The sequence below is a fragment of the Etheostoma cragini genome, chromosome 3, assembly GCF_013103735.1.
Source record: "Etheostoma cragini isolate CJK2018 chromosome 3, CSU_Ecrag_1.0, whole genome shotgun sequence".
Classification (NCBI taxonomy): domain Eukaryota; kingdom Metazoa; phylum Chordata; class Actinopteri; order Perciformes; family Percidae; genus Etheostoma; species Etheostoma cragini.
In genome coordinates, this window is record NC_048409.1 from 10,725,908 (window position 1) to 10,739,411 (window position 13,504).

At 37.1% G+C, this 13,504-nt stretch overlaps 2 protein-coding genes across 2 annotated transcripts in view; one reads left to right on the forward strand and one right to left on the reverse strand.

Moving 5' to 3' along the window:
• Positions 1-4,276: 4,276 nt before the first annotated feature.
• Positions 4,277-6,007, forward strand: LOC117941805 (succinate receptor 1-like). The gene is made up of 2 exons (XM_034866955.1): positions 4,277-4,326; positions 4,579-6,007. The coding sequence occupies exons 1-2, from the start codon at positions 4,285-4,287 to the stop codon at positions 5,512-5,514; spliced, it is 978 nt and encodes a 325-aa protein (XP_034722846.1). The 5' UTR covers positions 4,277-4,284; the 3' UTR covers positions 5,515-6,007.
• A 4,656-nt stretch (positions 6,008-10,663) lies between these two features.
• Positions 10,664-13,504, reverse strand: part of aadac (arylacetamide deacetylase) — a 29,561-nt gene continuing 26,720 nt past the window's right edge. Inside the window, exon 6 of the mRNA XM_034866938.1 lies at positions 10,664-13,133. Coding sequence (XP_034722829.1) covers positions 12,507-13,133 — 627 coding nt within the window. The 3' untranslated portion in view covers positions 10,664-12,506. The remainder of the gene's footprint in view (positions 13,134-13,504) is intronic.

Below are 13,504 nucleotides of genomic sequence, written 5' to 3' on the forward strand. Positions count from 1 at the left end.
ATGTTAAGCCCCTCAAAAAGGCAATTCATTTGCTGGAAGAAAGGAAGGAATTTCTTCAGTTTCAATAGGACCTTCAATGCTGTTGGCCCTAATGAAATCAATTCCAAGCCACATTTGGAAGTAGTATGAAATGCGATTCTATCGGATTTCTACAGATGCGTCTCAATTTGGACCCTCTGACAGGCCAGAGAGACTGTAATGCATTTTTTTTGCTTGTGATACATAATAATTGACTTTCCTCACATGTAGAGAGCAGGTGAACATTTCTCAGGCATTTGTCATCAGCATGTCAGAACACCATGTTCACAGTGTTCAATTTAAAGGGATTATAATTAAAGACACTTTTTGTTTTCAGACAGTCAAGAAGAGGATCAGGTTTGGACTACATCCACCAATATAAAATTCCACACCGGTGAAAGATTAGTTGAGATTAGTCAGTAAAGCTACAGCCTCAATCGTCACATTAACAGAGTCCTAGAAAAAATGTTTTGCGTTACTATAACTGAAGTTTTTTTTTCATCAGACCAACTAGATCTCTGAGCCGAGAGGCAAACCCTTTTTTTCTTCCTTGGTTAAAGGGCAGTGCACGAGACAAGGGCATAAATACTAGCGATTGGCTGAGGTTGAGTAAAATTTCATGCTAATCCAATCAGAGGTAGAGTTGGGTGGGTTGGGTCATAAACACGGACACATAACGAACTACACAAGCAAGTGACTCCACGAGAGACTTAAGTGGGGGGAACATTGTTTCTGTTAATAATGTATTATATTAAGTGTCCATTTCATTATAATATTCAGATTTATAATAAATAATTGAACATGCAAGTGTATTTAATGTTCCATCAAAGAGGGTTGGAGGTCGGGTTTCTGCAATGCATTTCTGAAGTAACTAGTTTTATAATTTATAACTGAGTATCTAATTTAATTACTTTTTGAAAGAAGTAACTAGTAACTGAAACTAATTACATTTTAAAGTAACTTGCCCATCACTGTTCATATTTGACAGCTCATTGTCCAAATACGAATCTCTTAGCTATTCCAATGTCCCGGCAATGATACAGTGAGACAGACAAAGTACTAGAATATCTTGTAAGTGTTTGTAGAGCAAACAGTTTATAATACTTTTATTTTTAAACCTGAGTTTAGTTTTGCTGCACATGCCACTCCATGCATTTGAATATCACTAATCTTGTCAATGCTAAAGAATAATGTGCTTTTGATGCAGATGACATAATGCTGCAATGCAAAGCCTCTTTCCTAACTTCACCCAGGACCTTTCTTTCAAGCCAAAATAACTTTTTTTGACCTATTAAAATATTTACCGCCCAGTGCACTTTAGGTTTTGTTGTCGGATTGGTAATTGATGAATGTGCCCATACTATTGACAAACTGTTTTCGAAATCTTTAATCTGAATAGGTGAATGACAGCTAGTGTTTTTGTTTAGTTTTTTTAATGAGAAAAAGTGTCCCCGCATCAGATTAACCTTTTTATTTCAAAGCCTTGAATGAACAACTAGCAATTTTCACACTTTGAGCCTATGTTGTTGATGTTTTCCAGATACACTTTCTCTTACCTATAGAAAGAGAAAATACTAGAATATCTAGTAAGTGTTTGTAGAGCAGTTTATCATACTTTTATTGTTAGACCTGAGTTCATTTTGCTGCACATTTCACTCCATGCATTTGAAATTACACTTATCTTATCAATGCTAAAGAATAATGTGCTGACCAGATATTATTTGACGCAGATGACATAATGCTGCCATGCAAAGCCTCTTTCCTTTCAAGCCAAAATTCAAAATCTTTATTCTGAATAGGTGAATGACAGTTAAGGTTTTTTTAAGGCAAGCTTATTGCATTCAACAAAAAAAGAAAAAGTGCCCCTGCAGCAGATTAACATTTTTATTTCAAAGTCTTGAAAGAGCAACTAGCAGTTTACGCACTTTGAGCTTATGCTTTAAAAAGTTTACAACATGTGTGCAGAAAGACAGCAACCAGCTGTTTGGTAACAACTTTCTGACTCAAGAGGAATGGCAGCAGTGCTACACAAAAATGAATCACAATGCTGCACAGAGCACATGGCAATGAAGAAAATGTGCTAAATCTAACATTTAATTTAAGATGTGTGAGGCCAAAACAGGAAGTAACTGTGTTTGTGTTGACTAAAATAAATAAGGGAACTTTAAAGTGGCCGTGGAAAGTACCAATGACAGAAATAAATTGCTAATTTACGGGAAATTGAGTGATTGAGTCATTAATTCATTATCTAATCTTACAGACACTGTCATCATCACACAGATAATTTCCAAATATAGACCAAAAGGGACAACATATAAATGCTAAAATGTAAAGAAGCTGTCAGATTAAAAATCAATCGGTACTGGAGGGGACACGGCTTTAACACTGCTCAAAACTATTTCTTTATATTTTACTATTTTCTACATTTCCCCGAAGAAGGAATATTCTAGTAAGCAGAGGAAAGAAAAGAAATATTGCAAGAAAAAGAGAAGTGAAACATGAAATGGCTGCTTGGATAGCTAGCCTCAAGAAAAATTAATGCCACCAGAAAATAGTTTTGAAAAGTTGTGTTGCTTTTGTCAGTTTTGCCTGCAACAACCACGATTTCTTTTGTTGCTTTTTTTGCAATTAATTTTGTCTCTCTTTTTTGAGACGAAGAAATCGTATTCAGCTCTTGGAAGATTGTAAGTACAAAATAAACTGTAAACCTATTCTGTAAAGCATCAACATCTGTCCTCAGGGAAATAAAAACAAGGATAGTGTGTGTCTAAGTGCATAAATGGAGGATCTATTTGTTGCTTTAACCCTCATGTTGTCTTCCCAAAAACATTAACACTTTTGTTGACATTTTTTTAATTGTTTTTTTACTCTTTCTTATGTTTTTGTACCTTTTTTAAAGACTTTTGACACTTTTTTTTAATGTTTTTCCCTTTTTGACATTTTTAACACTATGTAACACTAACTTTTTAACTTTAGTTGTACAGTTATTTTTTGAATTTATGGTCAATAAACCTCATTTCTAGGAAATTAAACCTAATGTTTGAGTTAGAAAAGCAGAAATTAGAAATTATTTAGACTAAAATTGAAGGAATGTACAGTACGTTGAAGGATGATCACAGACTGGAATATGTCAACTTTATCTCTCAATACTTTTTCAAAACCACTTCAATTGTTTTTTTCAAATGCAATAAAATTGAATAAGACACCCCATAATTAATGAAAGTAGAGATTTGTACTTGCCAGAGAGCGTTGTGTGGAATCAATCATGTTATTTTGGGGAATTACAATTGGATAGTCAAAAACAATATATTGATATAGGAAAACGGGTCAATTTGACCCAAGGGTTAAAAATCAATGCTTTCCTCCAAGCAAATAAGACTGGCAGCTTAACTCACTTCGGACCAACCTTTTAGAAGGTGTTGTTTGAAAACTGTACGTAGAGAAGGCTTTATGAAGAAATAAGCAGCCGGACAGCTCCATCCTGCACCAACTCACTCTGTTAAACAATAAATACTGACTCATCTGCTGGTTGATTTATGTGTTGTACTCTTAGAATGCCCCAACCACTGAATGCAATGCTGTCCTACTGACAGTAAACACAAGGATGGACCCAGATAAATATAAAATATTAAGACCCATCTCACAGATGTTGATAGCATTTTTGAATATGGATATCTGACACAATGACATAAAAAACACTTTGGCAGATGAATATGAAATATGATTCCACATGTTGCTATGCCAATGCGCTTAGTATCCTTGCCAACATTAATGGTCATCCTTCCCGTCTTAAAGGGTTATTATCAGGTTTTTTTAAACCTTTTCCTGAATTTTTTTGAATTTTAACCCTGCAAACCTGTAATGATGCATGATTTCTTGCATTGTAATTGAATTAATTGAATATTTAAATACAAATCTGAAACATACAATTGTCTAGATGGTACATTTCTTCTAGAGAATACATCAAACAATGATCTTTCTTTTCTAAAGTTTGAAAAACTGTTGGAAGAGCAGATCGCTGGTTCAATTTGGTTGAAAATAATAAACACTCTGGTGGAGTGCCAGGAAACCAGGCAAAGTGTGGTCATGCAGTTTTCACTAATAACTTAATAGGTAACCTATCAAGTCTGCTAGGATGTTTTCTTTGGTTTCTATTATCTTACATGCAAATGATATGATATGCAATATGTTTTCTCAGCTGTGTCATATAAGAGGCATCAAAACCCTCAGAGCGCAGTGTTAACTGTTTCCAGGCTGCACCTGCTCATGGCTTCACTCCATACTCAGGCTACCAGCAACTACAGCATGGTAAGTCGTATACTAACACATACTATGATGATGTTGTGCTGAATTTGTTAGGCTCTGAAACTAAAATGTCTTCCTATTGAATCTGTTATTTAAAATTGCCACAATTCCAATTCATGGAACGTTGTTTCTATTATTACTCACATTTGTTTCTTTTCCCTCTTACTTCCCCTCCTTGCCCCTCTCTATTCCTCTATCCTCTCTTCCCTATTTTGTCCTCTTCTATTCTGTCCTTCCATCCCCTCCTCTCTCCAGGTGCAACCTTGTCCAAAAATCACTGAAGTGCTTGAGAGGTACTACCTGTCACCATCTTATGGCATCGAGTTCTGCATTGGTTTTCCTGGCAACTTTGTGGTTGTACTTGGTTACATATTTTGTTTGCAGCAGTGGCAGAGCTGCAACATTTACCTCTTCAGCCTGGCAGTCTCCGACCTAATTTTCCTCTGCACACTGCCACGTCTCGCTTGGCTCTATGCAAACAACCAATCAGAGACCAGTCCCTATGCTTGCATTATCAACCGCTATGTACTGCATGTAAATCTTTACTCTTCCATCCTGTTTATGGTTTTGCTAAGCATGGACCGCTTCCTGCTCATAAGATATCCAACACGGAACCACTTCCTGCTGAGTCCACGATCAGCCTTGATCGTAACAGGGGTGAGCTGGCTAGCTGTTAATGTGGAAGTTGCTCCAATGATATCACTGATGGTCCACGACCTCCAGAGTGGGAACTGGAGTCGCTGCAGGGATTTTGCCAGCCTGGAAGGAAGTATCAATACACTGGGCTACAGCCTGGGACTAACCCTGACTGGTTACCTTCTCCCTGTGCTTGGACTTTGTGGTTTCTCCTACCAAATTGCCCATCTGCTCCGTGTCCAGGAAAGGGCTGTCCAGAACAGGACATCCTCATACAAGCGGCCTTTGAGGGTTGTTGTAATGGCTGCAGTCATTTTTCTGGTTCTCTACACTCCATACCATGTGCTGAGAAATGTCAGAATAGCATCTAATGAGGCCTGGGCCGGGATGCAGCAGGGATGTACAAAGATGTACATAGAGAGCCTGTACATCCTGACCCGACCGTTGGCCTTCTTACACAGTGTCATCAACCCTGTCTTCTACTTCCTCATGGGTGACAAGTTCAGAGAGCTCCTATTTGCCAAGCTCAGAAAGCTGGGTAGAAAAGAGCGGTAAGGTGGGCCAGACTGAAAATATTCAACACATGTATCACATATATCTCTATGAGACACACATCAACATGGTGCAACCAAACACGTGGACCAGCTTTATCTTTACATGTATTTTTTTAAAGTTTTTATCCTTTCCTTTACTTCTGCTTTGTTTTAATTAACTCCATCCAAGGAGGTTATGTTTTTCGTTCGGCTTGTCTTTTGTTTATTGGTTTGCTCATCTGTCAGCAGGATTACCTTAAAACTACTGGCACGATTTTATGAAACTTGGTGTAGGGGTGTAGCAAAGAAGCCAAAGAAGAACTCCTTTAATTTTGGAGTGGATCCGAATCACAGGGCATTTGTGCTGCACTGATATAGTGTCGGAATAATTTACCAAAAACAATTGTTGTAGTAATTATTTCCACACATATCACATCAGCTCAATATGAGCATCACAATATTCAAGTAATGTATCTTGATTACTTAATTACTACTAGTTATGTAAGTATTGATGATATTTTTTATTGTAACTAACAAAATGCAGTTAATTTTTATGTTGTTTTCTTTTTATGTATGTTTACAAAGTAAAGTAACATGAAATATCTTATCAACATATACAAAGATTTCATAAAATATATAAATAAATCTGCAGATAGGTTGTTTTTCTTGTCTTGGAAAAGCATATTTATTTGTGGTTGTGGTTGTTTGGTCTTTTACTGTTGTTTTGTCATAATTCTATTTTTGTGCGTTAAAGTCTGCCTTGTACTGTATTACTGTTAAATGTAATAAAAATATAACTTAACTAATAACAATGCTTGCTGCTTCTACTTTCTATTGGGAGGTTAATTATTACTGAGAAAATAAAAATATTATAATGGATGCATTGAATGGATTCTTTTTTCATCTTTAAATATTCATTCCACAGTTTGATTGAAAGTGTATAGGGACCACCTCTTCAAGTACTACAAAACAAAGAATTGAGCCCCAGTAGTAGTTTTACTGTAGGCTAACAAATCTTGGTGCACACATGTAGCATGAAGGTACATAAAACGTAATTGGGAGCCATGCCGTAAACCCAACAGGAAGTTTGCCATTTTGAATTGAAAGTTCAAAATTAGTGCAATCTTAAGACCTTAGAGATGAAAAGTTATTGGCATTTTGCCATTGAAACAAGATGTGGGTGTAACTTTAGTCTACATTGTCTAATTGGCTCGAAAGTGGCACCCCTAGTGGAAACAGGAAGTAAGCCTAAAAGTAAAGGTGCTATACTAAACAAACTCCTCATTTAAAGAGCTTACCTTTAAAAGCAAAACTTTTCGTCCAACGGTGCAGTCATTTTGAGTATTTATCAATGAATGAAGAATTTCTTGTAAATTTAGTTTCTATGCTCCTCATATCTGGAATAAACTCCCAGAAACCTGCAGAGCCGCTGCTACTCTAAGTTCTTTTAAATCTTCTTTTTCTCATCATTCTTTTTGATTATGCCTTTTTTTAAATTACTGTTCTTTTCTTTAATGGTTAATTTCTTATGATGCACTGTAACTTTTATTCTTGTGTTTTATGTCCTACCTACAGATTTGGGATTACTTTGTGTCAACAGGTAATTACACATCTGAACATACAAATATGACGTGCAGAGTTCCACAAGGCTCCATTCTGGGGCCTCTTCTGTTTAACATCTACATGCTTCCACTCGCACAAATTATGGAAAACAATAAATAAGTTACCATAGTTATGCGGACGACACACAAATTGCATAACCTTATCGCAAGGGGACTATATTCCAATACAAAAACTGACTAACTGCATCGAACAAATTAACAGCTGGATGTGCCAGAACTTTCTGAAATTAAATGAAGGAAAAACTGAGGTGGTTGTTTTTGGAGCAAAAGAGGAACGATTAAAAGTCTGCGCTCAGCTTCAAACAACAATGTTAAAAACAACAGACAAAGCCAGAGATCTTGATGTAGTCATGGACTCAGACCTGAATTTTAACAGCCACATTAAGACAATTACAAAGTCAGCCTATTATCACCCTTAAGAATATATCAAGGGTTAAAGGACTCATGTGTCAACAGGATTTGGAAAAACTTGTCCATGCTTTTATCTTCAGTAGACTTGACTACTGTAACGGTGTCTTTACAGGTCTCACTAAAAAATCAATCAGATAGCTGCATGTGATTCAGAATACTGCTGCTCGGGTCCTCACTTAGACCAAGAGACTGGATCACATCACTCCAGTTCTGAAGTCTTTACACTGGCTTCCTGTGCCTCAAAGAATTGATTTCAAAGTACTTTTGCTTGTTTATAAATCACTCAATGGTTTAGGGCAAAAATACATTTCTGATCTGCTATTACAATATGATCCCCCCAGATCTCTCAGATCATCTGGGACAGGTCTGCTTTCTGTCCCCAGAGTCAGAACTAAACAGGGGGAAGCAGCGTTCAGTTGCTATGCTCCTCATATCTGGAATAAACTCCCAGAAACCTGCAGAGCCGCTGCTACTCTCAGTTCTATTAAATAAAGGCTGAAGACCTTTCTTTATGATGTTGCCTTTCTTAAAATTACTGTTCTTTTCTTTAATGTGTGTTAATGTTCTTATTTTTAATTCACGTGTTTTATCTGTTTTTATTTTTTAACTGTTTTTTTAACAGATTTTGTGTAAAGCACTTTGAATTGCCCTGTTGCTGAAATGTGTTATACAAATAAAGCTGCCTTGCCTGCCTTGCCTTAGTGTACATTGTCCGATTTGGCGAAATTACTCACGATTGACAAGGGTCCAGGCCTGAGGACTTAACAGGCAAAAACTGACTTTTGGTCATAGCGCCCCCCCACTGGCAAAAGGAAATCGGCTTTATACGACGAACATCATGTGATTTCTATTTATATTTATACTGATGTGTGGTCTACATGTGATACTGAGCCTTCACCTATACTTTAACCACGCCCACTTTTACAACATTTGAACCGTTTAAGGTAGAGTCCTGTGTGAGGTGTCATTTAACTCAACAGAGAGTTGCTATTTCCGTGCAAATGCACGGTTGTAAGAAGTGGTGTCCGGCAGTAACCCTGAGGCATGCAAAGACGCGGGGGCCAATCCCTCAGGGGTGCCTTGATAGCTCAGTTGGTAGAGCAGGTACCCGTAGAGATTTATCCCTTGATGCAGTAGGCATGGGTTTCATTCCAGCCTGCGGCCTTTTGGTGCTTGTCGTTCCCTCTCTCTCTCTCCTTTTATGGATTCAGGTGTCAATAAAGGCCTAAAACTGCCCCAAAAAATATTTGAAAAAAAAAAGATTACATTCCTACCTGGTTTAGAATTTAAAAACGAGACTGACATAGGACATACATAGCTAATATGCAGATCACAATATTAAACACTACTACGCTTCTCATCATTTTAGAGAACCATGGTTTATTGTGCCATTTCCTGGATAGTGACTTACATCATTTGCTCCTTTCTTCCTCTTGCCTTTCACGTTCAGAGTGAAACATGGTTCAAAGGTTAGAAACACAAACAGTAAATAAAAATCAAAGGACTGAAAAGCTGTATTTTTCTGTATTTCTTCTTTCTTTCCTGAATCATATCAATAACTTAAGACTTGCAATTAAAAAATCATTGCATTACAATCTTAAACTTTTTCCACTGTGGAAAGAGTATTGTAGAATGTTCAGTAAGGCTTTTGTTAGGACAACCAATATTTTTTATAAAGCTTGTTTATGGTTTTGCTTTTTCTTGTTTGATAAAACTTTCTATTACCTGCTTCCATACTAATGTATTACCCAGAAGTCTTAGATCTTATGAAAGCTTGCTTCATACAGTATGCGACTGTCTATCATATTTCAGCCCCAATCCCCATTAACCACACTTAACTTCATCAGGCTTTAATACAACAGATAGTGTAAAGTGCTTAATTTCAGCCATGACTTATTCACCATGTTTAATCCCCCTCGTATTCCGTTTACATTGGCATCTCTGCTGGAATGAGCAATGAAAATAAGCAAAGGTGAAATATTGGACTGCCTTCTGTGTGCGTTTCACGTTTCATAATAAAAAGTGTAGTGTAGAGTAGTTGTATTGCGACAGAGTGAGAACGAGTGAAAGCAGCAGAAAAGTTCAAGTAAGGATAACTACAAAACCTAAAGCTCTATATTGCATATAAAGGGACAGCTGTAGAACATGTACAACATATTTTTGGGAAGATATTGCAATTCAGATGTGGCCATTGAGGCAATAAAAGCATTACAGGGCACTTGGTCTCTTATAGTATACAAGCTTTTAGGTGGGTTGCTTTATGTTAAACTCATGTTTTCCTAATCAAACATTCTTATTATTCTTATTCTTCTTCTGTGACTCAAAATTAATGATGAAAATAAATCTGCCTTGACTGGCTTCATCTTCAGATCTTTCAGTATTTGACCTGGCATTACCTTATGAAAAGTTAAACCAAACCCGAAAGAGAATCATTTAAGTTCTATAAGTCACATTTGCATAAGTACCATGTACATGCTTTACTCATGCTTACACATTCCTGTGTGTGAGTAGAGTATATGTGCAATTTCTAAAATATATTTAGGTATAATCCGTGCAAAACTACTATATGCTATTAGTATTCCAAGAATCATCTACCATAATCCATTTCACACTGTTATTAGCCCTCCATAGAAGTGAAGGAATTTGGGAACAGTCCCACCATTTCATCTACAGAAGGATAAATAAGTGCATCTACACATAAAGTGCATGCACACACTTGCACATAAGGCCAGCATACAGAGAATTATGACCAGCATTGTTTGGCACATAAATAGTCCACTCTGTACCCTGGAGGCATGGAGTGTTTTGTTTAACATGTCCTGATGAACAAGTTTGACCTAGTTGAATCATTCTTTTGTATAAATGGTTTGTTCACACTCATGCATTTTCCAACCCTCTTGAATAGAACAGATTAGTGGGCATATTCTGCAGCATGTCAGCAGATCAACTGTACTCTCTCTTTCAGATCCAATCTGCAATACTTCACCTTGGATTTGTTGGGTCAGTTGATACACAATATCCTTACAGTGTATCATATTGTTCACTTTAACTATGTGAAATGCATGTACACTTCTGTTCTATTATGTTTTTCTCTCTACAAAGTATGTCACACACACACACATACACAGTGATCAGTAGTTAGAGGTCCAGTCAATTTATTGACAGATAACATTGAAATTAAAAATGATGCAAATCATAGGTTCTCCAAGAGGGAATCCAAAACAAAAAATAGTCATATTTACAAGTCAGAATGTAGCAGTGCTAATGCAAATGCATTTTGTGTCTCTGACAAACTGTCACATGATTAAAAAGATACATGCTGTATGTGATACTGAATTTTCTGTGTGAAAATAAAATACTGGAAGAAAACAAACAAACAGACATAGGCATACAGTGCTAGTGCCAGCCATATAATCTTATCCACACAATGTTACATGTTACAAATGTCATCATGAAAATGGCACTTGGTCTTGCACTGACAACTTCCTCCAACAAAGCAGCCTTTGTGTCATTGCCTGTACTGTATCCATTACACAAAGGCAAGTCTATAATAGCTATGATAGCTTCTTTATTGTTTCCATGTAGACTGTCAAATTCCCCACATGCAAAACTGTTTACTCAAACTACATTTAAACCATGCTTGAACAAAGAAGGGGGTATTACACACAAAGGGTGGGGAATTGTTTGTTGTTTCAAAACCGTAAAAAAAAAAAACTTTTAAAATGGTTCTGGTGCCTAAACCGATAATTCATAAACAAAACACAAAACAACTTAACTTTAAGCATTTTAAACTAACAGTAAACACATGCCCCTTTCTACATTTTTTTAAAGAAAATTCACTTAAGACTTGTGATGCATTGTAAATACTAAGACTCCAAATACAACTTTGACCAAATTCCCTCTTGGTTATTATCCCTCTTTTTGCCATATGGCTACAACACACCCTGCTCAGCTCAATCACAAGCATGTGTGTACACAAGGTGTGAAGAATGCTTGGAGGTATGTACATTGTTACAGCATGATCTTTACTGATTGATAACAACAGTCTGTGTGGAATGTGGCTCATCAAATTCCATTGTCTGTAGCCATTATAACGCAAACAAGACTTCAGATAAGTTTTGTTACACTCTTTAAAGTCTGAAGAAAATTGTATGATTGCAGATTGTTGAAATGGAGAATAGATGCTAAGATGTAGAAACCATTCACTCTGCAATTTAAATCATTTACCATCCCAAGAGGCCTCTTCCTGTATACTACATTTTTATAGATTACACAACTATTGGCTAGTCCTTTACTTGTGGAAAACAGTGTTACATTAAAATTATCTCTAAATTTTAGTTTTGCAAACACATCTAAACAATCTTAGGTTTCAGTATTAGCTGCATTCTCTTTGTCCAAACTGAACATATGTTTTGAAGTTATTAAAGTTTTGCTGTTGTGAAAATTATTTCCCCCTTTGGGGTTCTTAAAATCCCAGATGGGATTGTTAAGATTTCTTTGGTGGCATGCATTGCTAATTTATAGTATTGATTCTGACTTAATGGATATAAGATTTGGTAGAAGGTCCTGTGATGAGATACAATGAACAGTACCACAAAAGGTCAGCTAGCCACCTAGGCTACATGTAAAACACTGTTAAACCATTCACAACAACAATCGCAACATTTCCCAATATTCCACCTATTGGTAGTGTTATGTTGGTTGGACAAGGAACACAATCATGTACAACACTTAAGTGATGGTATTTTACTCAGACTGCCTCATGTGAACAAATTCCTGTTTCTTAATGGTATCTAATGAGGTAAAATTCATGAGTGGAAAAACAGAAGAAGCTGATATGTTACTCAATATATTTACTGAGAAATAGAATGACGAAAGATAAAGAAATGAACAAAAACTTGAACACCAGATGGGAACAATCTGCACCTAACCAAACACTGGTGCATTGTGTTGAAAAGCTGGAATGAATATTGATGGTTTTTTACAAGTTTTCCTCAAGCCATTTGATATAGTTGTCTGTCATGCGACGTGCAATCAGGAAGTCAGTTGGCCACACAGTGAACATCAGCCCTCCATGAAATCCTGTGTCATAGTGTTCATGTGTCACCTCAACACCAGCAGCACGGAGCCGTGTAACATACATGATCCCATCATCTCGGAGAACATCATACTCACATGTCAGAACGTAGGCCTTGGGCAGAGAGTGCAAGGCAGAGTCTGGAACCAGCAGGGGTGAAGCCCTTGGGTCAGCCAAAGATTGAGATGGTACATCCATCCCAATTGCCTCCCCTTCGACTCCCTGCACAACAGCAGGAGCGCTATAGTTGTATTTTCTATGATATGTTTCTGGCAGAAAGGCGCTCCAGTTGACAAACTTCAGCAGACGTGAAGACTCAGGGTTATTGTGGGTGTTGGCCATCATGGCTCTGAAGAGGGCCTTGTCGCTGGTGAAGTACTCACTCCAGAAACGCACCATGAGGGTGCGGGGCAGAATGGGCATGTCCTGATTCTGCTGATAGGAAGGTGTGTTAAGATCCAGAGCCTGCAGTACAGGGTAGATGAGTGCTTGGGCCTTTAACTGAACCTGCTGTCCAGGCTCTCTATGTAACTGTGAAGAGAGACAGAAAAAGATTGGCATGTATTCAAAGAAAATTCCATTCAAAATGAGTATTTCTCAAGTTGAGGAAATGTCTGCCGCAGGTATTGAGAAATAAAACAGTATCTTCTAATCACATGTCATGGTTGTTTACAGGAAGAATTGCATCACTCCCAGCTATCTATTTGTTTGTCTCTTCACTAAGCTGTTGAAAACTGTTAACTCAAGGATATGGTAAGAGAACTAGCTTGGTGCAACAGTACAGCTGTCCTATAAAACATAACTTGCTCAACCTAGCCAAGAAACCTCTTAAATGGATACTTTGGCTACAAATGTTAGTAGTATGTGTAAATTAACTACAGTGGTGTGAAAAAGTGTTTGCC

Excerpts from the sequence above, each read along its gene's own strand:
- LOC117941805 (XM_034866955.1), top strand. The coding sequence starts at position 4,285 with ATGGCTTCACTCCATACTCAGGCTACCAGCAACTACAGCATG. Across the intron at positions 4,327-4,578 it reads CTACCAGCAACTACAGCATG|GTGCAACCTTGTCCAAAAAT; the intron begins GTAAGTCGTATA and ends TCCTCTCTCCAG.